The sequence below is a fragment of the Larus michahellis genome, chromosome 3 (assembly GCF_964199755.1).
Source record: "Larus michahellis chromosome 3, bLarMic1.1, whole genome shotgun sequence".
Lineage (NCBI taxonomy): Eukaryota > Metazoa > Chordata > Aves > Charadriiformes > Laridae > Larus > Larus michahellis.
In genome coordinates this window covers 5,224,942-5,251,847 of record NC_133898.1, presented here as the reverse complement: position 1 = coordinate 5,251,847, position 26,906 = coordinate 5,224,942, and the positions used below count along the sequence as shown (strand labels likewise).

The 26,906-nt window shown below is 37.3% G+C and overlaps 1 protein-coding gene across 9 annotated transcripts in view; it reads right to left on the bottom strand.

The window, feature by feature from the left end:
• The window catches only part of KIF16B (kinesin family member 16B), a 139,713-nt gene that overhangs the window by 83,365 nt on the left and 29,442 nt on the right, over positions 1-26,906 (bottom strand). For all 9 annotated transcript variants that reach the window (XR_012585903.1, XR_012585904.1, XR_012585905.1 and 6 more), the window contains 3 exons: positions 24,571-24,746; positions 22,611-22,676; positions 19,223-19,282 (listed from right to left, as the gene is read on the bottom strand). Coding sequence is in view for 6 of the 9 variants with exons in the window: in XM_074578426.1 (XP_074434527.1) it covers positions 19,223-19,282; positions 22,611-22,676; positions 24,571-24,746 (302 nt within the window). In the remaining 3 variants the exon portion in view is untranslated. The remainder of the gene's footprint in view (positions 1-19,222; positions 19,283-22,610; positions 22,677-24,570; positions 24,747-26,906) is intronic.

Genomic DNA, 26,906 nt, shown 5'->3' with positions numbered 1-26,906 from the left:
GAACTGAAAGCGACCTGCTATGACACCAAGTACAGTTCCCAAATACCATAATAAATCATGTTGTAGATTATACTCAGGCTCTCACCCGTGATATAACGTAAATTGTTTTCAAATATTTGGTCTGAACTAACTAATAGTCAGTTCATACCGGTGTATTTTGCATCACTATTGACGTTCAGCTGAAACAATTATTTTCTTTTCTCTGGCATTTATTCATTGCTATAGCTGCTGACAGCAGTCACAGCCACTCTCCCAACTAACTTACACCAGGCTAAACTCCAAGCATCTCCTTTCATATGACCGGGCTCCCCGTGTCCTGGTGTTTAACACATCCTCTCTCAAGGTCACCTTCCTTGACCTTGATGACTTACATGCCATGTACCCAATGTATATACAATTTTGCCAGCACCATGTACAACGGCACCCCTATTTTCCACTTGCTGCACAAAGCATCTATCTGATCGTTCCAAGATTTCATTTGCCTTTCATGCGGGCGTACTATCTCGTGACAGTCAAGCCTCACGCCATCCTCCTCCCCTTCCATGGTGTATTAAGTTCTTATGAGTCCCAATGCTTCTGCATTGCGAACTATTTACCATCAATCCCCCTCCTATTATTCTAATCCTTAGAGCCATCCCGTCCTCTGTGACATGTCTGCAAGACAAATTATGTCTCCCAGCTTTAATATCAGCAAACTTCACCAGCTAACACACCTAAGGAAATTATTAAACATGATCAAGCCCAAAAATGAGCTCTAACACCACCTCCCGAAAAAAACAACGCGACTACCAACTTCCCTCCCAGTACCACCGCTTCCATGACATCCTCTCTATAACCACTTTTATTTTATTTAAATTCTAATCTCCACGCTGTCTAATTAAGGAAATAGTTTCCAATGTGTCCCAGGGTGAAATGCTTTACTGACATCCACAGAGATGAGAACAAGTCCTACAGCTCTTTCCAGCAGGGATCACAGATGGACAGAACCAGCTCTAGCACTCACTGAGCAGACAAACCAGGACCAGCTATCTCTAGAAACGATCACAGACGACATTATTAATATTAATGAAATATTTAAAAAACAACAGATTTACAGGGAAGAAGGTAGTTATGATTGTTCCAATTTTTGAAAGACATACGGCAGAAATAAAATAAAACATTTTAAAGAAGTCTTCCCCAAAAGAAGCATTTCTTAAAATTAAAGTCTCACTAAAATTAAAGTCTCCTCACCAGTCCAGCAAATATAAGCCATTCAGGAGGGAATATTAGTCAAGGTTTTGAGTCCCTCCACAATTTACTTCAGCATAATGAACGTAGGTCAGAGTAGCAGTTCTGAATTTATCATTTGCATTTAGCTTTAAATGTTTAGTTCTGCTAGGTAGCATTTTAGCAGACTATTTTTCTTTCATTTCCTCTTGAAAACGGAGTTTATAACGACATTTCTGGTAATTGACGAAGGTATAATTACCTTACTTTTTTTCCCCAGAAATAATGTCCTAGGTTTTACTAGGTCAGTGACAGCAAACACGAGTTGTCACTTACGTGAAGTTTTTTTAAAGCAAATTAAAGGACTATTAAAAGGTCAGAAATTGCAAAAAATATATTCACTTTGATCTCCAGGCAAACATTTGAGGATGCTACAAAAAGACAGAATAAAGTGCCCTTTAAAAACTATCAGCTTGATTTTGTGTACCCAAAGCATAAAATCATCGTTGCTTTAAGCTGGCAGAAATGGCATTAGCCACTGGTGGTACGTCACGAAGTGAACGGGACCGTTGACGCTCTTCTTTTGTAAAGCTGGTAAATTCAGCTGGGGAAACGAAAAACTTTTCCTTAATCCACATCTTCCCTTAATTCAAATTCCAGTGAAATAAACCCTACCTAAAAAGAAACTCAAATTCTATCATTAACAGTATACGAGACATGTGTATGTACATATAAATAAAAACTGTATACATATACATAGTATACTGTAAATTGACTTGAATTCTGTAAATCGCAGCATTTACGGTACAAGGACTGAAAGCCAGGAGAAGAGACACAGGGAATGCCCATGCCTTTTAATTACATTTAATGAAACCACAGTTTATTTCACAATTTTAACAATGAAATAAAAATGAACAAGTCATTCTAATTTGCAATAGCCCAATATAGTAATTTAACTTCTTTAAAGAACGGCGTAAGGGGACGCCACATGCTTGAACTGTAAACATAATAGAAGGACCTCAATTTTAACTAGAAACAATAATGAATCACATGCATAGATGCCAAACAAGATGAAAGCATACATAGGGAAAAAAAAAAAAAAAAAAAGAGTAGGTCAAACAAAGAGGATAAACATTAATAAGAAGGGGGTGAAAAGGACAAGATGACAAGAGTGTAAGGCCCAAAATATATGCACAAGAAACATGCACTGTTTGTATCAAAGGGAGGTGTCCTTTAAAAATTAATTAAATAAAAACAACCTATACTGTTAAATCTATAATCTGGCATCAGTCCCTAAAACCACGGCCAGAAGAAATATCATATCTAATGGAAGAAGGGGGAAAAAAAAAAAAAAAAAAAGAGAGAGAAAAAACCCCCACACCAAAACTTAAATCATATTTGATAGCCAAGGTAGACATTCCAAATATTGACTTGAAGTGTAAAGTTCCCATCACGTTTTTTATACATTCAGCTAAAATTGAATGGGAAAAAAAACAAAAGGGAGAGAAACTCTTGCAATCTATGTAATCTGGACTACAGTATATCTTGGCAGACTGCAGTTTCGCCATATTTGATTATTTTTGAAATTTAGGGCCCATATAGCCCTAAATGGAGTAACTTAGCAGAGTAGTTAGCTTTGCCAACTACTAACAGAAAATAACACTTCCTTTAAAGATACAAATCTGCTGCACGTTTTGGGAGAAAATGCAAAGCAATCTACCTCAAACCTCAAGAAGCAATCACTGCCCTTTGCACTTCGCTGATTGATTTGAACCCTAACTTGCACAGCTGTCATCTTTTTTGCATTCTCAGAAAAACCTCCAGGCCACTACTTTTTGCCAGCGAATACAAAATAATAGAAAAGAAAGTCATGTTCACCAAAGGTGGTATAGCATTCGATATATTTACATACTGTAAAAAATGCGGCAAGTTTTTCTTCTTCAGTGGCAAAGCTTTATGTTATTTTTATAACCCTACTGAGACTTGAAAATATTAATGCACCAATGCTGCGTATCGTGGCAGCTTTGCCTCTCGCCTGAATTCTCAGCGACTCCTGACAGGTACATCTCAAAATTATAGATCTAGTGCAGGTAATTCACCCCTCTACGTAAATGAACTCAAAATAAAAGATTAATGCACCAATGTGCAGTACAGTGGAGCACTTTTCAATGACTTATAATGACTGGCAAGTAAATATCACCAACCACAACAAATGGAGGGCAAATCCACTGGTTCCACGCTAAGCCTTTGAGGCAGGGAAGACACTAAGAGTTTCCTATTTTTAGAAGTTAAATAAGACCTCATAACAAGTCAAATTTTAGCAATTTCAAAGCTGACTAGGTGTTTGAAATATTCATTTAAATGCTTCATTAACATAAACTGTCAGGAGCAGGTCAAAAATAACTTTTACAAATGTTGCCAACCAGAACTATGTGCCATCGAAGTCAGCTTGAATTTAACAGGTACAATGTCCTTTCTTAATGAAACCAGTTGACAGGTGGATTAAGACCAAAAAGATTTGTGGTAAACAAAAGCTTACGACCCCTGGAAACTACTTGTAAGTTCAGAACAAACTTCGTTATTGCTTTACCAAAGGCAATCTGGCATTAAACATTTAAGTATGTTATTTTAAAAATAGAGAAAACTTTTAGATTTCCTATCCAAAGCAGCTTAAACTTGGGACAAAACTATAGAGATTTAAACATAAAACCAAATATAACCAAATTCTCTCTCCCAGGCATATTTCAATTAAGCGTCTTAATGAGTGTCTTAAATTCAGCTAATCAATTTAGGTCTTAAGAGACTGGCAACTTTAAAGGAAAACGTCCAAAAGAAAATTCCTCAGAAAGATACCCTCTCAGATTTCCCTGGGTTAAGGATACAATAAAATACAATTTCCCTGGGTTGAAGGAGTCTTTAACCTTGAAATCCTCCGTTGCCTTTCTGCTGTGCTCCCTAGATATGACCCTAACTCTGAAACCAATCAAGGTCCATCAGAACACTGCCTCCTTCTCTCCACATCTCAGAACTCCACGTTGGATTTTGCAGCCACCTCTCCGTTGACTGAAACCAGAGAAAGAAATAACGAGAGACCACGATGTGATCACGTAATTAAAGACTGTGTAAATAGAAGTAAACGGCAGGGGATTATCGTAATTCAGCTGGGCATTTTAAACATTTCAGCTGCCCCAAAGTGTCATTTTATATTTGCCACATTATCAGTTGCATTTCTCAATGGAAAAAAAACTTTCCTTACAAACGTCAAGTAAGTTGGTGTATATGTAACCAAAAAGGCAAATGGATTTGTGCATTCCTATAGGGGCCAATTAACAACTCAAACGAACACCAGAAAAACAAAACTGTTAAGTTCCTCTCTAAAACAGATAATTCTTGGTTATGTGATAGTCCCTCTACCTAAGATTTTTTTTTTCCCCCTCAGAATTCAGGTGTCCCTGCAGCATGTAATCAGGAAATAAATGAAAATTCCAGAGCTATTGCCATATCAATATTCCAAACTCTGATATTCTTAGAGTTCCTATTAAAAAAAGCTGTCACCACAGAAGGTGCAGAAGGACAAATGACAGGTGGATCCCACTGGAAAATAAAAAAAACCCAAAAAAACAACAAGGATGTGTTGTTGCTTCACGCAAAACATAATCCACAATTAGTTATTCTGATTCCCCCCCCCCCCCCCAAAAAAGCTTCTGGTCAGCTTATCTTGTTCCTTAGAGCAATCAAGCTTCCCATGATGACTGGGGTATGGGATTTTGAACTGTTTCCCTTGACCAGAAATTATTCTTTGAAACAAACATCCCCACATTCTATTGAAAAAACAGGAGAGACCAGTCATTGCTTTTTACAAAGATTCAAATATGGTATTTTCTTGGGTCACGTCAGCACTATTCTTGGCCTACCATCACCTTGTCAAACCCTTGTGCTGAACATGCCACTACCCAATCGAAATCAGAAGTCTGATATTGCAGCCTGGGCTCAGGAATGGAAATGAAGGAGGATGGTAAGAAGCTTCTAAGGGGTGGTAATAAATCAGTTTCACTCCTTACGGCATCAGACTGCTTCTTCACGTAATTAACGTTTGAGCACCTTTTGAGTGCTCCAAAATCCAAGAAGCTGAAACACTGTGCTTTTTGTTTTGAAACGCAACCCACCTCCAGATTTGTTTCCTTATGCTGTGTGAACACAGCCACAAAATGAGAACACAAGGGAAAATGAGAAACATTTGAAAACAAAAATAGACTTCCAACCTTTGACAAGCAAAGATTTGAAGATGTGCTCATGCAGAAAGATACTTTTTAACATAAATGTGCCGTACAGAAAATCCAAGAATTTAACGACACACATTTAGAACGAATCCTTCAGCAACAGTTTGTCCAGACGCTGCAAACCAGACTTTTAAAGAAATTAAATGTAAATATTTAACAAAAAAGGTCCATAGAAGTTGACATTTTGAAGAAGAGTAAGTCCTTAACTGGTCTGTTGTGGATTAATAGGTCTTAATTACATCTTCTGGATTTACCTACGGGTAAAAACCTCCAGATGCAGAAAAGGTGATATTCATGGATGAACTGCAGCTAGATCAGAAGCTGCCCAAAATTGCAAATCTTTTGCTGAAAAAATTCCTGCAAAACAGTGAGACTTCCACACAGAAAGAAGCTGTGCTGGGGAAAAGAAAAAATTAACTACCCCGCAGCATTCTGTCTGAACCCTGTGGTTTCAAAGTATTCATACAGCCAAATCCAACTGAAAACAAATGGGAATTAGGCACTTAAGATACTTTCAAGCACTAACAGATGCTTTAGTACCTAAAATAGGGATAACCTGAAACGCTAGCAATTTACCCTCCAACAAATAAAACTGAACCTGCAGTCTCTTTAACAAGACTATTGGATGAGTCAATCACTGCTGACAAGATTTTTGATTTCCTTGTGGGAACGCTGAAGTGGAAAGAGAAGGATATTAAGTTATATTAGATTGTCAGGGCTGGGTATTCTCTATACTATATGTCTCAATAACATCCTCATAGTCAGAGGGGAAAATATATAAGTGTACCAGAAAAAGATATTCTGCATAATAAAGCAATCTTGCTATGGACCAAGTAGAAAAACCTACAATAACAGTGGCAGAAAAATGATTTGGAAACAACACAGGTATGTTCAGAGCTATCCGTGTTTGCATTGATAGGTTAAACTATCCAGAGTACACATTGGAGAGATGGAACAGACCCACTTCTTGCTTCTGAAGGCTGCATTGCCTCCTGGAAGACAGGCAGACATTTCATCAACAGTTTTCCAGACAACTAGCATATACGTAGTCACCCTGCCAATATTAGGAAATATTGGAAGTATATGCCAGGAAATAATAGAAATCAGGAAAGTTATTGATACAATGGTTTAGAATACAAAAAGATTTATCAAAGTATAATATTACTCCAAGAACTAAAAGAGGAACAAGGAACTTTCACTGCAAAGCACAAGAACATATTTACTGTCAACGTGACTGTATGGATGACAGGAACAAAAGGTAGGAGAGGAGAAAAAAAGATTTCAAAAGATTGTGAAATCTGGTTTGGGCTTACTAGTAATAAATCCTTAAAAAGATGAAGGGAGAAACAGAGCTGAGGATTTAGCTTGTTATGTTTTGGATGAGAACTGCTTACACGGACAGCCCTCTTGCTCTGCAGGCTGACTCCCTTACAAAATACTTAGCACAAAAAGATCAGCCGAGACAAAACACTGAGCAGCAGGTGAAAGAAATTCGATTGTGTCTAATTGTGATTGAAAAGACAATGCCAGGGTGAAAAAAAAAAAAAAAATTCTCTTCCAAGAAAACAGCTATGAAATATTTGAGATTCCCATTAAAGTGACAGCCTACACAGGAACTCGGAAAAGCTGTTTTGTTCCACATTGTATCAGTGATGCTGCTCCTCTCTTCAGTGGGTGCCTGTTAAATAAGCTTTTTGTATATTCTACAAAGCTGTATATACAATATCAAATTTCTCACCTATGTTTTACTATGCTCAGCTTGCCACAGGCATGGTTTCTGGAATAACGAAATAAGTTTTGAATCATCTGCCACAGAAGTAGTAGACGCTATTTGGGAGGCAAGTGGAAGAGAGGAGGAAATACAAACACGCTATCAGTGACGAGGTGTACACTTTAGAACCCGTGGACACACCAAAGCTATATTTTGTACTACCCTTAGGACTTCAGTAAAATGCTTTTGAAAATTAAAGACTGTGCTCTTCCTCTATAAGTAATAAATTATTTAGATAATCAGCAATTATGAAAGGTCATATTGATTCCCTTGTACATATGTACATTAAATAAGGAACAGATTCCTACTATGTCTTCTCCTTCCAGTCCATGGGACAAAGAAATAACACCATCTCTCTGGCTGCCAGAGTCAGTTTCAGTACAATTAAAACTGAAAGTTGAGTACAATTAAGACAATTTAGTCTTCCAAGAGGAAGAAGCCTCTACTCTGCAAAGCCACAGAGCAAACCACAACTGAGAAGAAGCCTCCTAATCGGATTTTTCGCTGTCTCCTAGAGCTTTAGGCCACACCACCCCCATCAATCAAGAAAAAACATTAAAGAGTCTGCAACAACCAAGATCAGAAAACCGTAGTTTTGCCGTGAACAGCTTACTGTGAAAGTGCAGGTGCTCTGGCAGCAGCCTACACAGGCATCGATAGCTCTCTGAAATGAATGTCAATTAAAAAGGCAGATGCAGAATGCAGAACTGCTCAAATGAGGAACTGCTAAGATAGCGAAGCTAAAACAGTGTAAAATTAACTCTGTTCTTTTAAAGAAAAAAGGAATTACAGGAGCAGCTCTTACTCTCATAAGGTCAGTTTACCTTTTCTATTTTTTATTGTTTCCCTTTCCCCCTCAAAACCAATTGCCATGTGCTCATCGCTGACATGCAGCTGCCTATTAATACACAGAAACCCGGTTATTGCAGTGGCACCCCAAAGCACCACAATACTTAACGTGCTGCAAGGATTTCCATTAGAAGCCTTGGCAGATTCAAAGTAATTTTTCAGGATATTTGGCCATTGTTCCTGGAATTACAAGGACAAACTTAACAAGTTGCAGTGCCCGCTCCTCGACGCTTTAGAACTTGTACAGACAGAACTACTACTGACATCTGAGAAAAATTCCCTGAATAGAGCTGCAGGATTTGGCTAATTTTAAGGAGAGGTGCCTGTTTGGCTGCTTGAGCTTCCTGGACACTAGCCTGTGAAATCCTGTTTTCCAGTGGCTTATAAAACTTAAACCATCAAAGCTTCCATTTTCCATGCTGGAGCATCTGCTGCAGGCTGGTTTCTGCCCCCACCGGCTTGGGTTTAAGGGAAAACTATTCTTCCGTTTCCAAAAATGAGGCACACAGAGCATTTTGCTATGTCTCAAGTGGGGCAGGCTTCGCCTCTTCACAGCTTCCTGTGGGTGACCACAGTAAGCATACATTAGTCTCAAAGGAAAAATAAGTCTACATCTTTCAGCACTGACGTTTGGGGCAGAGAACAGGACTTTTGTTGCCTCTAGTGATCCTTCCTAGCAGGAGGTACTATACCTTCCAGATAAGAGACAGCATCTCTGCCCTCGGTATTCTTCATGCTGGTATCTAAAAAGGGGAAAGGGGCCTGGTTGGGAGAAAAAGCAATCGGCTATCTTAATTCATCCTCTTCTCCCATATGCATTACAATACAGCCTTTAATTACATGATCATATATTTTCTACAAGACCTGTGAATAATTCATTCCATGGACTGTACTCTGGGAATGAATCAAGAGAATGCAGTGAACTAGACTATTATCTACAGGACTCCTACCTCATTTGTTGCTAAAGCTGGATGATGAACAAGTCATGGAATTTTAGAGGGGGCAAAAAAAAAAAACCAAACCCCAACTAGTTTCATAGCCAAAACATTTATTCATTTTAAAAGCTATTTCAGTTTTTGTGTGTTTCTTGGGGGATGGGAGAAGTAAGAAGTGTATCACTTATCTGGAGTTCTGTTTTGTTTATAATTTACCTAGAAATTCATCCCTACTTCTGTAAAAATCAACCTACATTACTCAGTCTATTAGGTCCTTCCTCAGGGCCAAAACGTAACCATCGCTGTTGAAAGAAATTGAAGAAAGGAGTAGGACTATGCATGCTAGTAAGCAACAACTACCAAGGAGAAAAAACAGACTTAAGGACTAGCAAAGTCTTTTGCAAAGAAAGATGCATAAGCTTGGTCGCCACCACGTTCTTGCCCCACACAGCCCGGCTACTGAGGTATAGAGTGACTGAACCTGAAGAGACACATGGCAATCAGAAACCGGACCTGCCTTTTCCGTTTTTCAGGAATATAGCCTGATTGCAGCAGCGGCAGATTTGTGCTGCCATCTGTGTTTGAGACATCTCTTAGTGGATTTCATTAAAAATATATTCTCTGTTGTTGGGAGGAACAAAGAACAAGCGCATTGCTCCAGTGGCACTCCTACTGCAGAATGGCTGCATGAATCAAGGCTATGCTCAATTGCCAGTTTAGACATTAAGTCAGGTGCACAACAGTACCACGTAACTCAAAGCTATCAGAATCATGCCGTAATAAACTCCTAAATATACTGCTAAAAACACCAGGAGAATAAAACAGTTCTAGTGTTTCATATCCAATACACATTGCCATTAGAAACAGCTCCTTTGTGAGGGACTCAAGATAAATTCATGTTTTTCGTCTAAAATGTTGATGTTGGAATGCTTCTTTACCCTCCCATAACCAAGTCCAACGAGGAATTTACATTCTGTCTTTTCTCCTTCTCGCTATGTCTCTGCTGATCCTTTAGAAGAAACAGCTTTCAGGGTATATTTCTTCTTCTTTTTTCCACAGGCTAAATCAGGAGCTTCCACTGCTTTCAATTTAGCTCCCCTTCCTGCCACAAGAAAATTAATAGAAAAGCAGACCAAATGTCCAGGAGGAATTGTTGAACAAGTGGCATCTGAGCTGTAGAAAGGATTTCAAAAGCAACTCACTCTGTCTGACTCCCTCTCATTTGAAAACCGCCTACAAGCCCTAGGGATGGATTAAAGCTAAGCATGGCCTGGATAATCTACAAATGCAGGGCCCCAGTTGTAAGGAGGATGGCAGCAAAATACTTGGGAGTATGGTTATTCCTAGAAACCGGAGGGCCTCTTTTGGAATGCACAGCCTGGATCAACCAAACTATGGTGGCTGGTGAGCTCAGAAACAGCGGCCTCCAACCATGCTTCTCTGATGGTCCAGGTGGTTTCAAGTGGGAAAAACGGTTTAAAACTGAAGTAAAAAACAATCAGTAGCATTAGGCATCTCTTGATTGCGACCTTCTAGCAGAAACTGAAAGTTAAAAGTGGTCAGACCACCGCAGAGGCATTGCGAGCAGCTAAAGAGGCTGCAAGAGAGAAAGGAGGTTTCTTAATACGATGAACACAGGTGGCAGAGACAGACTTGAAATCACACAACTATTTCTTTTGAAATCTACTTTTGACTGCTGCACTCAGCGTTCCCCAGGTGGCTGGGACCCTTTCAATAGTGTTTCTATTAGGAAAAGAGCTACAGTAGATCAGTAGCACCAGTTCCCAATTTAGTATTTTTTCTTCCTCTGACAACAGCAAACCAATGCTGAGAGCGGACAAAGCACTGAAGAAGAAAAAAAAAAAAAAAAAAAAAATCACTGGTGAGTGAAGAGCAATGAGAGCTGCTCTCCTGAAGGAAAAGCAATGTGTATCTCAGGACAACCCTTAAAAAGTTTCTGTTTGTTTGCTTTTACAGAAAATTCTCTCTACTGTATTTTCTTCTCAGTCTACATTGACCTAAGCATATTTCCCATACTGAAGTAAGGGGGATGATCAGTTAAAGTAATAATTAGCATTTAATAATGGCATCTGTTCAGTAATCTAGTATGAAAAAACAATGTCTATTTAAGGAAAAACAAATCATGTTTTGATGATCTCTGTCCAAACTCAAATTCCAAAGCAGAAATCTGTGTGTTGGCCAATAGCATAAAGATCCTGGGATGTAAATACATTCATTTTATCTTAACAACAACAACAAAAAAGAGGGGCTAGGGGGGAGGATGAGGGGGACATATAATTCTATTTTTTCATGTCCCAGCTTCTGAACCGACACCCCGAAGAACAAAAAGTCCATCTGTAGAGGCTTTGGAGAAGGGAAGCTTGTGACATTTAGTAATGACAATTTATCCCAACTTTAACTTGCACCACCAGAATAGATGATTTTATAGCCTACAACCACTGCCAGTAAGTGCTACACTTGGGAAATAAATAAACAATGCACAAGGCCAGGTATAAGAAAACAAACCCTAACAAAACCGAGAGCTAAACTAGATATTACTTGTCATTGCTCAGGAGGCAGGAGTTGTGGGTAAATACCGTACAAGGATTGAGAATGGTAAACATTCCCTTGTTTTCCAACAACTTCCTCAAAAAAAAAAAAAAATGGAAAAAACCCAATGAACTCATTAAATTTTAATGTACTGAAATTCAATTATAAATCTACAGAAGTGACTAATGAAGAGAAGAATGTTAAAAGAAACAGTTATGAATAGAAGCTGCACATCATTGCCACTGGCTTTTCAACCGCAAGATCCATTAAAAGAGAAAGCAAATAGCAGAAGTGGCCTGGTGAAAGATCTGCGTGTCCAAAAGCCTGTTGGCTTTCTCAACTATACTACCTGGGTCAAATAAACGATACTACCTCTCCCAGAAACTGTTCTTTATATCCCTAAAACATCACAGCGACAAAGTTAAGCAAATAAATATGTTTTAAAGGCTTTAGCTAAAGTAATTTGTCAAGCATTCTAGATACACAGTCATTTCAAAAAGAGCGTTGAAAAGCGTACTGATAAATAGTTGAAATAATTTTGAATGTACATAATGACTTCACGGTGCAGCCCACGTGTGAATTGTTGTTCAGAAGCATTTCTGTCAAAACAGTTACTCAAGTTTTTCGGGACCTGCTCCTAAACCAAAGCTTTGGCATTCTCATAATGTTATTTTAGTAGATCCAAACAGCAATGAAAGTCAAGATCTTGCAAATCATTCTGCCTTAAAATATCTGAATTCAATCTGAATTAAGCATGCAGAAGAACCTGATTTTTGTATCTACAGTGACATCTAGTGCAAGACACAAAAACCACATCGAAACAGGCTTCTAGAGAAAGAGAAGCTATTTATCATTCGTTGTGTGATTTCTGGCTGAGATATACACAAATATTTAACATCAGCCCTTTTAAAACTTTCTTAGTATCTTGTCTTCTGCACAACATTCACAAGCCAGCTGAAGGGAATCCTATTAAACATAATATGTTAATAAGAGGTTATTTAATGCAAATGCACATTTTTCCTTTCCATATAAATTCAGTTTGATAAATGTACATACATTACAACATTGTTGGAGGGCAAACAATTGTTGAGAAAGCAAACATCCCTAGGAACAGAGTTGTTATTCTATTTATTCTATCAACTTGTCTAAAAGAAAGCAAATTCAGCAGTAACATCTGACTTAAAATTCTTTCTGCCAGCTCCATGGATATGCAATCCTGTTTTAGTTTTGCAGCGATTTTTAAATCTCTTTCTTCAAAATTCAAGCAGAAGACACGGCTCGTAGAAAGGAAACAAAAACTGGAAGCACGCAATGAGTGTTGTCTAATACAGATGACAGATAGAAGAAGTTCTAAAATAACAAATAGGATTTGTTCAAACAAAAGTACAGATTTAAGTCTCCCGTTAAAAGTACACAGTTGTGCTTCAAACACAGCCAACAACAGACATTCTAACCAAAATGCAACACCAACATGTCTAACTAGCAACAATTTTACAAAAACTATTCACTTACTGAAATGTGAAAAAACCTTAGAAACAAGTGTTATTCCTGCCAAACATACAAATAAACACATATGCCAAAGCTGAAAATGAACAGTTGAAATACAGTACCATGTATACATCATATACCATTCCTCTAACTCCCTTTTTTTTTTTTTTCCATTCAGCCTGTAAATACAGCCATTTCAGGACCTATGTTCCAAAGGCAAGTGGCCAGAAGTCTTTAAAAGCCACAAGCACTTTTTAGGGGCAGGATTAAACCCTATGTTGGAGCCTTTTGCAAAAACTTCGTAATATGCCATTTTCCCAATACCCAATTTACCCAATGGTAAAATGATTAGGTTGATACAAATAGTTACAAATATAAAGATGTATTTTTTGTTCAGCAGATAATTTTATATAATTTATATATTTCTAAATTAAAAAAAAAAAACCAGCTATTTATTAGTGATCTAGGACAACTACGTTATGCATTAGGTTCCTAAACTTCTAGTAATTTTACTATGGAATAGGCACAAAAGCCACAAGATTTTGCTGGTTACTAAGGGCACTGAATGGGGAAGTGTCACACATACTGGTTTTCTGGCAAGAAGCTCATGCCGTGGTTAAAACTATCGTCATGATTAGTGATGCTATAAGTACTTTTAAAAAGTTCTACAGTTTGTTCTTCAGGAGCCCAAGAGCTTGCACAGCTTCTCTATCCTACAGCCATCAAAAAGCAGATTTAGGCGACAAGAATTTTATGTGAAAGTAGCAGGTGTTAATTGAGAGCGCTTTTCACCTGAGGACTGAGGTTGTTAAAACAAAGACATGAAAGAATGAAGGAAACAAATGCTCATGGAAGGGCAAGGTACTGGGGTAGGACACAAAATAAGTGCGAAGAGGAAAAGGAGAGAAGCCAGTCAAGGTTAATAGGAAGTAACAAAAAGGCATAAAACAGGAAAATGGTGATGCATGCCCAGCCTTACAGGCAGAAGAACTGAGATAATAGTGTTTAAATACCATTCAGCAACTGTGTTTTTTAAATGATCTGGAAATGCAAATAAATGTAGACAAATACAGCATTTATACAGAACAGCAAACAGCTCTTGACAGAGTTCACTACAGTATACAAGCCAGCATGGAAAGGAAATTATTAAAATCAAAACCTATTAGCTTCTGCCACCCTAATCAGCACCACATAAAGAGCAACACAATTACTTTGAGTTTTGGTCTCCTAGTGTCTTTCCTAGGTATGGCTGAGATTCCTCAAGGAAGAAAATTCCCCTGTTTAGACGAGCATGCCTACAAAAAGAACTGTGTGGTGTTAGTCTCTATTTATTCATCATGGCAAGTCAAGAGTATTTTATCTCCCCCCCAAAAAGGCATGATATTTAAAAGAAAAAAAAAAAAGGTACATGCTTGAAGATAGACAAACTAGCAACAGTTTTCTTCTCCAGGTTGCAACCACCATCGTTAAGCCATAAAAATGTACTATTAACCATTACTCAAGCAAAGGGGCACCGAAAAGACCAAATCAACAGCGTTCAATAACATATTTACACAACATGTGGTAAAGTACTGCAGCAGAATTAGTATTATTGATGAAAGTGCAGCTGTGTCACTAAATCCAACAGGACAAAGCCAGTTGAAGCAGCTACTAGTTAAACTATTGATCATGAGAATTAGACATATACACACCAAAAAAAAAAAAAGACCCTGTTCTTTAATAGACTCTGTGAAGGCAGATCTCTCTGCATCCTTTGACATCAGTTGAGCTCTGACACACAAAGCTAATGACGTGATGAGAATGAAACAGGATAACAAAATAAAAGGTAACTCTAAATCTACTTAAAACTAAAAAAAAAAAAGCGCATCTAAATACCTTAACACTAGGTACAAATGCCATACATCAAAGAAGGCAAAAGCTAAAAGTCAGACCAATTTCTACACCACCGATAAAGGGGAGAAGAAATTTAAAAGAAAGTTGTGAAGAAAAAACAGCAGAGAATTATATAAAAGAGTACACATTTTAAGAAGATTAATATAAAAGCTGCTAAAGGTTAGTGAAAGAAATTGGAACGTGCACAAAAAATGAGAAAAATAAGATGCCAGTATAAGAAATAAAGATCTCTAGGAGAATGACAACGCATGCAGCCTAATATAGCAGCCACATCAAAAGTAGTTTTGTACCAATTAAAGCCTCAAAGAAAGAGAAAAATCGAAAGTTGGATAGGTTACCCTAACATCTTAGAAAGCATCCAAAGAAATTACAGACCCCAGGATTGATCTTTAACAGAACAATACAAAAAAGAATACACTAAGGAAAAGAGCAAACAGTCTTCCCTCCTCCTCCTCTTCTCAGGATGTGTACGGAAGAACATTAACAGAAGGGGAAAAAAAAAAATCCATAGAAAGATTCAATGAGAGTGAGATGAAAGCGAAATCCTAGAGTTAAATAAGTGCTGAAGTTGCAAGACATCCGAAGACAGAGAAACAACGTAAAGCAGTACTGGTTTGTAAAGTGCGATTTTTTCACAGCTGGTGACATTTCAGGAAATAACCCAAAGCCTACAGGCTTTAAATCAAACACCAGTGCCTTGGTTTTCAATGCAGTATTTTACCCAGTGCTGAAGCATCATTCCACATGCTTATTAAGTTTATTTAGCATTAAAATATCCTCCCTTTGATTAAAAAAAGAGGGACAGAAGACAGATTGCAATACTAGGTCAGTGAGGTTGGAGTGTCACGTTGTATGATAGTGAGGAGGTCAAGGCTGAAACCAACACCACCACTGGAAACACTGCTTGGCGCTTCAGAGAGATTAACAACGCCAAGAAGCTGGCACGCTACCCAGTAAAGAATACTTCATGTGGAGTCAGCACAATTCAACACCCCAATGTATGCACTGCCCTAATCTTTGCATGAGGAAAAGGGGAGGATTTGGGCTTCTTCAAAATACAGGAAAGAAAGAGAGCATACTATCGATACTACCATCACCAGCCCAAGGCACGTCCAATCTGACAACAGTGTAGACGAGAAGTTATACAAGATGTTCACAGCTAATAATGACATTGAGCCATACAGGCTCTGAACCAAATCCAGAACTGACACCATTTAAAGATAGGATACTCCAACATAGCCAGTCTAAAGACGCACGCTGACGGAAAAACGTAACTTCTGGTGAACTACAGAAAGACAAATGTCAAAGGAGATTTCTGCTACAAGGAGAAATAAGGAAGAATACTGGGGTGTATGTGTCAGCTGCACAGATGGCACTGTGCCGACCGAAATAATTGAATTTTAAGCTGCCAAATACTTTTGATCCAAAGCTTGCCTTCACGCGGTATCCTTTCTTCCTCAGTATTTTCTATCTGGATAGCATTTCCATTCTCTACGAATTATTTTCAAGGTAGCATTTAGATGTTGCTGGTCTAATTTAAAACAAGGTTCAAATTAACTGGCAGGAGTGAACACGTTTGAGGAACATCTTCCCTGCAAAACAGTATGCATCACCTCTTTGTCAGGCCAGATGAAAGCACTGTATTCAGTAAAAGCCAGGTAACTTTTTCCAGCAATATCTGTTGATCTAATGGAAGACACCTGCATGCCCTTCCTGTATTTTACAAATCCTTTCAATTATTTTGGATTTAAACACTAACAGATTTTCCCATCAGCCTGTGAGAACAATTCAAAACCATGCGAACTCCGATATTTAGAACTTAGCGTGAAAATGCATAACTGCATATAATAGAGTAGGAAATCCCATTCGTCTCCTAGCGAGCCCACTTGCATCTGGCAGGCATATATGAATAGGTAATAGGTAGCTGTTTACATGAATTTTCAAAATCCACTGCCTAAAAGATCTGGAACAAAAGGTGTTAGGGACTGAAAAGCAAAAGGTTATTAATTCTCCAAGTCCACCGCAGGGCAGGAACCGAAAGGCAACAACTATCTCAGGACTACAAGCCCAGGGGGAGGCAAGGAGAAGGAGCTTTTAAACATAAATACAAACTCGAAGTTCTAAGTACCTCAATGAAGAATGTCCTGAAAGTTACTGGATTATGGCACGGAAAAAGTTGCAGTTGTGACTGCAGCAAGGTGGACGTATGAAAACAGTCTCATTTCTCATAGGGTGCCGAGACGTTCTAGTTTTACAAATGAACAATGCCTACGGTCTCTGTATGCAAAAGGGGTTATATCAATAACAAAACAAAAAAGCCAGTGAACTTGTAGGGAGAGCCCGTTACAAGAAACACCGCTGCTCTCTGTAGTTTAAAATCAGCTTTCTAACTACTCAGCCCCGCAAACTTCTAAAAAAGCCCTTTTCCACTCGTATGCTGGCAGTGATTTCGGGAATTGTCAAACAAGAAGTGAATAAAAATATGGATAGCTTCAGTAAAAGGGTGTAAAATAACACAGTACAGCCAAGAAATCTTTTGCAGATTCTCAATTTTTTGGGGCCAAGAAAGTTTTATCAACTGCCTTTAACCCAAAAGTGAAATACAAGTTATATTCATGTACTCAAATATCAGCATATAAAAGCGCAAAATACAGAAGCCCTGTGAATTAGACTAACAAAAGCTCTGTACCAGAAGAAGCTCCTGTGTTTAAGTCCTTTATATTCAGCTATTTAACAAATGCAGCTTTCCCTTGTTTACATGAATTGTTCAGTTAACACCTCCTACAATTCTGTAATTTCTGTGGAAGAATCAGTACAATTTCGACATAATGCTTTAAAAACTTCCCATATGCTACATCGCTTTCACAACCGACCAAAATTCACAAATTCTCCATATGACAATGACCTCCACAATCCAGACCTGAGCAAAGAGAGGATTAATAAAGTTCTATGTACGTATAGATGCTTCAAAATAACGCAAAAATTGGACCCAAAAGATCTCAGAGGAATATGCAAATGGTAATTCCCAGTTCAGTATCTGGACAGACATTAAACAGTCCATTCTGTCACGCCATCTGCCAGGCAGTTACCAGCCCTGCTCTGTTCTCTATGCTCTTTGTGCTTTATTTTTAAGCATGGAGCCGTTCAACTTATTTGGAAGTCAGATAAAAGACATGGAAGTGAACTTCAAAAAAAAAAAAAAAAGGAATCAAAAAGTGATATACAGCAAAACAACTGCAAAAACCAAGTTTCAGACCAGCGATAAGGAGAATTAAAAAAATTACTTCTAAATGCTTGCTTGAATTGTACTCCAAACAAGTTTATGTTCAGCATATACAGCAAGTCATGAAAGCTCAAGCTTTGTTTTCAAAATCTTTATTTAACAGAACAGTTAAAACACTTGGCAACAAAAAAATGTTAGTCTACGTTATGGAAAAGAAATTGTGGGAATTACTCTTCTCTGTGTGTGTGCATGCATGTATGTACGCTTGTATGCGTCTATAGAACCATAAAATAGCCTGTTAAAATACTACCTCAGAATAATCGCAAGCCAAATGCTAACGTAAAACCCTACCCGTACAACTGGACAGCAGAGAGGCAAACAGAGGCAGAGAACACAGGAGTCTCAGTCTACCTCATGCAAAAAGCACAGTACGGAAATCATCAAGCTGCCCCTTGGATCTGTATTAAACGTGCAAAGATTCAACTGCAGAACTCCCATTTAAAGCTGTTTTTCAACTTTACAAGGCATTTCTGCCTGAAACGTGAATCTGAAAGCCAACCCAAAAATCTATCCACTACGTGCTGCATTCACTGAGATACCCAATGTAACACGAACGGTGATTATTCACAGGTCTTGTTCATACAACACAAACACCGAGGGGATGACAGATCCACTTGTGCTCCCCCCAGGTTTGCTCTGCTTGCAACTCAAGAAAAACATTCAGTATTTTAAAGATTTGTAAGAGAGAAGCTGTTTTACACTGAGGTCACTATGGTGAAGAAACAAGTTGTGCTTATTTTTATTAATAATTATTTTAAATCTTATTCAAGAATTCCACCGTGCCTGAATATTTAGTCTTCAAATCTATCAAAAACTAACTCTTTGGAATAAACCAAAACAAGACTGAGAAAAGTCTGTGTTATTAAAAAAAGCCAAAGAAGGTGACTTAGAACAGGAACATTTTTTTGAAGGAAAAACTCTAAGGCTAGTTCAAATGCCAAGTTGAAAATGTATTTATTTTCCTTACTTTCAGAATATCTTGAGTTTCATTCCACTTGTTTGTCCACTCTTTGGTCAGTTCCTGTACCTATAAAAGAAAACAAATATTGGAAAAAAATCACATCTCTTCTAAAGTCCTTGGTAATGCATTCTCAGAGAAGTACTAAATATTTGCACAATTCTTCATGAAGTTTAACACTTAAACACCTAGAAGAGCACTGCTGCTCCTGCAATAAGTGGTCATACCTACAATTTCTCTGTCTCAAAAAGGAAAAATCACAAAATTGTTATTTATGGTTTTAAATGAAACAAAGGAGAGGGACAGCCACTTCAAATAATGGCAGGAATTTTCAAAGGAATGGAATAATTCCACGCAGTGCTTCATCAGTCCGACAAAGTCTGCTGCCACAGATTGATCCCTTCGCTGTAACAAGACGACAGCTCCTCTCCGAAAGTGCAGGTAGGCATGGTCATGCTAAAATACCCTCCAGAGAATGGCATGCAGAGGAAGAAGGCAGCCTTCGAGAAAGAATCAAAGTTTGCTGCAACTTAGTAATCACACACTTAGAATCATAGAATTGCCTTGGTTGGAAGGACCTTTCAGATCATCTAGTCCAACCACCAACCTAACTCCGACAAAAAACGTCACTAAACCGTATTGCTAAGCACTACGCGGTTGAAATCCGCACAGATCAAAATTTAACTTAGTTAAAATCAGCACAGAAGTGAGAAGCTGCTTGCAAATTACAGACAGGGAGAGCGCTGGGGGACAAACACTTAGGTTATGTCCTGCTTTTCCTACTTGTCTAGTTGTCCGTCTCATAAATTAACTTCCACAGCTTCCGCATCAGTAAAGGATCTTTTAATTTCAGAGTCTTTCAGATTTTTTAGAAAGTAGTGCATGCAGTGTGCTTCACGCAGATCCACCTGAAAGCTCTGTCTGACTTGGAATCATAACCCCAGTAAACAGAATATACATATAGATATACACACACACACTTTCATTTTTTAAATCACCAGATTTCTGTGCAGGAATTAAATACATAGACTTGTAAAAACATACACAATCTTGTTATATGTATTCACTTCAACTGCACAAAGCTGAAAAAAAAAAACCAACAAAACCCAAACAAACCTACTATGTCCCTTTATTACTTTACAAATAAAACCAGTGTAGGGAAAAAAAAAAAAAAAAGGTCGTCAATGCAGCTCATCAGAACATCTCCACATTTGCTACCTTCAACCTACTATCCCAGCTGTCTTTGCAGATCAGCTGCAAATTAATCAATGGGAAGTAAAGAAGCTTCTCTCTTTTCTACCTGTATCTCAATATTTCAACAGAGAAAAGTAAATACATTTTTCAATGCATCATATCAGTCCTAGTGCTGCTAATCAGAATGTTAAAACAAAAAATAATTGAAAAGATCAAAGAAAAACATGAAGAAGGTCCATCGTAAGTCTATTCACCATACTAGAACAATTTTTATTGCTCAGAAATCCTTTAAACATTCGTCTTATACAAGGACAAATCAACTCATTACAGAAAGCTACCATATATTTGTCAGATAATTTAAATATGGTGATAAAGTCTTTAGATCTGTATAAACAAATTAATTATTGCATTCATTCAATTATAAAAAAGCTATAACCACTGCAATATCTATTAAGAACTTTCAGTAATTACATCTATTGTAATTATCATGAATAGTAATCACATAACCTTCTAATGAGGCTGACAAAAGATAATAAAATATGCTCGATATACTCCCCACACAGAGGGACCAGCACTCCTGAGCAGGACAAGCAGTGATTACTGTCAGAGCATGAATAACATGCTCTAATTAGCACATAGTCAGCAGTTTATATTACTCAGCTACACTTAGATAAAAGCTTTAAATAAAATAAAAAGCTTTAAACAAAAATAAAAGCATACTACACATACTAACAATATTATTCATCTCCGATTCAGCTAAAAATATTTTAAAACCTAGGATGAATGTAAAAAAAAAAAAAAACAAAAACAATTTGTAACTGAAGTTTCATACTATGGTTATGCGGGTCCTACTTTAATTATTGACTACAACACAGTAAGGATTCCTACACACCCTACAGAGTTGTAAAATGCGTTTCCAGCTTGAAGCTTGTGTTATGGAGAAGCCTGGCGTCTACTTTGCAGCTATGGTTTATACCAATACGCGTATTTTGTCCATTTTTGTCAAGAACTTCATTTTTAAAGTATCATTTCACTGAAAAGTATTTCAACATGTCTTTAAAACTGGTATTACCAATGGGAATCCTGAGAAGAGCAGAGAGATACCGTACCAATTACTCAAGTCAAAACAAAATTCTCAAAGCAATGCATTCATTCGCTAATTGTAAAGGTCTGAGCAGCGCCAGTGTAAACCTTACTATTTAAACCAGCTAAGAAGCCCCTATTTTTTTTAAAAGCATCATATCTACATTTGATTGGCATCTTGTTGACTACATTCGCAACTAAATACATTAGTATATAAATTTGCTGCCACGTAGCTGAGTGATTTCAAATACTTTCAAAGTATTTCTTTCTCTTTTCAAAGTCTGAGTAAAACTATTTTTCTAAACCAGTTTTTTTTTTTAAAACAGTAGGCTTTAAAGACAGGCGTGTACATAGAAAAGAATTAACATAGAATGATAGAATAAAGAATGAAAGATTTCAAATTAAGAGAAATGAGAGTACCATTACATCTATATTGTTTTGGACCCTATCAGTGTATCTAAACCATCCGGGAATTTTTCCCAGATGGATTATTGAAAGAAAATGGTGTGAGACACACCATGAAGTACGCTCACCTAGATCTTAGACTCTCTCCAAAGAAACACAGCTAATTAGGCACTGAACATATCTGTACATACCAGATTTAAAGACTGAAATTTTCTCGAAACCTATCCCACAAGTTACTGATTACTTGAAAACGTAAGAGAGTTGACCTTTTTCCCCATAAATCTTTTACTGTATTTTCTGCACACTAAATGCTTTGTTGCTGTGATTACTGGTTACTGATTACTCTGATTTAGTGGCTTTTCCCTCTCTATTCTATTTATGAACATACTTTGTTAGTAAGAAAGTTGGTCTGAGAACAAATATTTTCATTAATTACAACTGTTATACAAATATCAAGATATACATTGTTCTTAGTTATGTTATCTTACATCAGTAGGATAACAAAATTTCAAGTTCACACAGGTGGGGTGGGGTTTTGTTTGTTTGGTTTTTAAAAAAAAAAAAGGCACCAAGAAAATCTTGTTTGGTGGAAGAAAATTTAGTTATGTATCAAAAAAAAAAAACCCAACTGAAAATTAACAAGACTCTTGCATCCAGACCCTCATCCTTTCCTTTTTTTTGTGTTTAAAAGCTGTATTATGAAATTATAACTCACCCTTGCTTCATTCTGCTGAAGCTTTTCTTCCATACTTAAAGCTGTTGGAGAATCCAAGAGTGCGATCTAAAAATTATAAAAAGTAAACATCATCAAGTTAAAAAGCAAGCAAAAAGGTAGTAATTTCTGCTGGAATCACATAAAAGAAATGCAACTGTTCAACTTTTTTGTTTATTTAGGATGAAGTATTTTAAACTCCAACATACATCACTTTACCTTGAAATACCGTAAACAGAGTAATCGAAATCTTGTCAGAGCAGATATATCACACACAAATCATCAGTTTGGGAGTATTATTTTCATTCACTATGCATACACATTGCCACACATGCACACACTGAAATGGGACACAAGTTTCTAACAGGTAGTTCCTGATACATCTATCTTTACGTTTCTGTTAAATGTGAAAATTTATCATGCATCAACAGTTAACCATTTTGCTATAAAACATATGTATACTACTTATCTTTAATAAAGGTAACCGGCCTTAGAAAAGGAAAGCTACTATGAACACGCACACACAAATAATACTCATTGTTATGTGACCTCCTACACTGAATCCAGTACTATATTTTGGTAACCAGTATCTTCAGTGATCTACATAAGCATTTGCAACACAGTATATTCTGGGAATATAAAGGAAAACCACAAAAGAAATTATACAGAGATTTATATTCTACTGTGCATACATAACACTACCTGCTGTTTTACCAACCATCACAAATTCAATTAACATAAGCAGGTTCTCTATTGTCTCCCACACAGACATCTATCACATCCTACAACTGAAACAGATTTATTTTGTGATATCCACTGTTTTACAGCTTGGAACTAGGTCAAAGCATTAGATCTTCAAAGGGGTCCAAGTTACATCTAACTTTGCTAACTCTAAATCAAACCATATTTTGAAAATAAATTAATTTTCTCCTCCTAAAGAATAGGGGAGAAACCCAAGTATAATATAGTAATTCAACCCCATAAAGAGTTTTCTAATTGTTTTTAACAAAGCAGAGCCCTCCACTTCAATCATCCACAATACCTATTACTGCTTCCAACTGTGGTCCCATCTCCTTTTTCAGCAAATGTTTTATAGCATCAAGTCGAGCCTTCCATTAAAAACAGTCTATGCTGAACTGACATTTCAGATTGCACAGCCTACGTCAAATAAAATTAGATAGTTCTAGAAGTAAATCTGAAGTATCATTTCAGATACTTCCAAACAGTATTTGCTCAAGCATGAAATCTAGCAGTCCTGAGTGACATTATTTAGAAGAGAGGACTGGCCTGAGCCAATTGCATATTCCTTATTGTTAGCTTGGTTTCACCATCCTGGAAACAGAGGATAAATTAAGGCTAACTGAGCTTGAGCAGTAAAATGTTTATAGTGGCTAATACTGACAGAAGAGTAAGAAAGACAATCATGCAAAAGTAGTATAGCATGACACGTTTTCTTACACCACCACTGAAAATACTTTCACATATTGAGCACGTTACATGCTTTCTAACATACTGTGCAGCGAAACACAAATAAAATTTGTTCTTCAAACCCATCCATACTCCTACTTTTTATATTTACGCATCTTAAATACTTTATCTTCTACTACTTTTAAGGTACTAGATGAAGTACACCTCTTCAATCTACCAGGCTAGACCCAGGAAATATGGTACTGCTCAACCTCCTTATGCTGTGGCGACTGTTCCACAGCACACTGCAATCAAGCTCTGATTATATTAAGAGAAAGCTAAAGGCTTTGGGATGACAATTTTTCCCCCTTATGTTAAAAGGGGTAATCTACTGGCCATATGGAAACTGATTGAATCAGGAAAATAATATTCATTCATAGCCTCATAGAGCTTGTTTACTCAAATCAATATAATGAAAGATAATTATCTCATTACATTCTAGAAATAGATGTTATAACTCAAGGAAAATTACACATAAATTTCAAGTAAAGCTAACCTGATTCCCTTGAGCAAGCAGGGCTTTTAATCGGGCTATTTCAGCTCTCAGCTCACGGATCAGTTTGACGTTAGGATCCTCATTAATAGTAGGCTTGTTGATGATGTTTTTGGCTCTATTTGCATAGCGAAGTGTACTTAAAGTTTCTCCATAATTGACATCAGCAGGTGAAATAGCTAAGGAGATGAAGTCAGAAACAGTTTATCCAGTACCATATGTTTCATTTAGTAAAGTTAGTTTATACTTTAGAAGACAGATGAACTTAATATGGATGAAGAGACAGAAACATATGATTAACCAGTATGGCTACAATTTGTTCCAACCCTTCACCTAGCTCCACTGCTTTCATGTCACTATAACTTTGTTTAAGTAAACACTATATTAGAATAGTGCGTTAGAATAATCAAGTCCAACAATCAAGCACTGTAAAGAAATCTTGGTGCCAATCTATTTAACATTTACATTTCTCTGGTAAGCATAAACATCCTATATGAATACTTTACAGGCTTTCTTGAAATTTATTTTTTTTTTATTTTTTTTTTACAAGAACAGTGGGGAAAACGGTGAGTATTTTGTAGGTATCAATATAATCATTGGAGGGGAAAGTCATTTCAGATAAAAACACAGTAGGTTTAGTCCAAGTTTTGAAGGGAAATTAAACAGCATTCAAGCAAAAGCAGCCATGAAAACAAAAACATGAGAAGAGCTTCTATAATTTACAAGCCTAGCCGTTCTGCCGAGCTGCAGGCATCTGGCAGCACACAGAACTGTTACTCATCTCATGCATCAAGAAAAAACAGTATTATTTTTATAGGCAACCTAACCAGGAAAAACAATGGAGTTTAAACGAAACTGCTAATGCTATCCTTCAATTAATTTTCCTAACAATACACAAGATGTTCCCAACTAAAGAGATAATTACTGCATTCAAATAGATGAGTAAAAACACAGAAGAGAACACCATGCAGAAATTGAGGGACCAGAAACCTTAATAATGAAACGGAACAAGAGACCCAGAGAATCAAACAGTGAAAACACCTGTAAAAATAATCAAGTAACCAAAGTATTCTGCCCTTCCTCGTAGTAACAAATACACTTTTTGTGGTAGAGACTCCCTGAATTAGGGGAGATACGCTTGGCAACAGACCATACTTCCTCTAGCTCACACTATCACTTCCCTGCTTTATCTACTGTCTCCTCTCCACTACTCAATTATTCTTTTTCTGGAAGGATGTTACAATACACTATAGAAATATAAAAATACATCCAATTCTGATTCATCATAAGAACCTTTCCTACAGATGATCTTCCTGCTTTTTTTTGTGTTTAGTTACAGAAAAGGCAGGCCAAATGTATCTGGACAGCTTGTCAGGTTGTGTTAGGCCATTCAGCCACATTACCAGTAGAGTTACTGTTGGAGAAAAGATCAACCATCAGGGCTCTGCCGAGCAGAAGCATCGTTAATAGATGAGGAAGTAGCTGAAGAAGCAGCTGTGCACTGTAATCATTAGTATAGGCACTGAAAGCTCACTGTGTTTGTAAAACTTCTCATCCCTATCCTTCTGTCAAAAGAAACCCCAACTTACTCAGCCATGTAACTGAAAGAAAACACCAAAAAGAAAGATGCCAGCAGAGTGGTACCTAAACACCCAGGAAAACAAAGCAAAGTCTAGTCCAAAATCCTCTTTTGGCACTACTATGATCAGCCTGAGGAAAGAAAGTGGCACAGATTCCAAAAACAACCCCAAAGTCATGCAATAAAGGAACTGCTATCCAGAGAATGTGACTACAGCAAAGCGAGTGAAGAACCAGAATTTGACCCAATTCATTTTATCCCCTCGATTCCGCTCTCCCACCATTCCCAAGACAGACTGCATTTCATCTAGGCAGGAAAGAGCGAGAGAAATTTCAGAGCTGCTCTTCTCTTCACACCTTACATCTCCAACATCCAAAATCCTCCCTCTGTCCTCACGTAGGTTTTTTTTGGGAATGGAATTCCCATTCCAACTTGTTGAAAAAGAAAAATCTGCAATACATATGCCATCAGCAGGTTTTTAAACCAAGCGATCCTTACAGAGCTTTCTACAGGTAAAAAGGAAGCTGTAAGAAAAGTTTACAAGATGACTGATCATAAATAATTGAATTTAGACAAAAAAGTTAAAACGTTGCATGCATTCAAAAAGTAGGTTAAATCAAAATGACAGTCTCACCCACTGAATGTCAAAAGAGACCAGGTTGTTTCCGCTACTAATGCAACAAAAACAACACAGTTTTGGAAATGCAAACTGATTCACACATCAGTATTGACTAGATGCATAAAGCTGGAATATTTTATT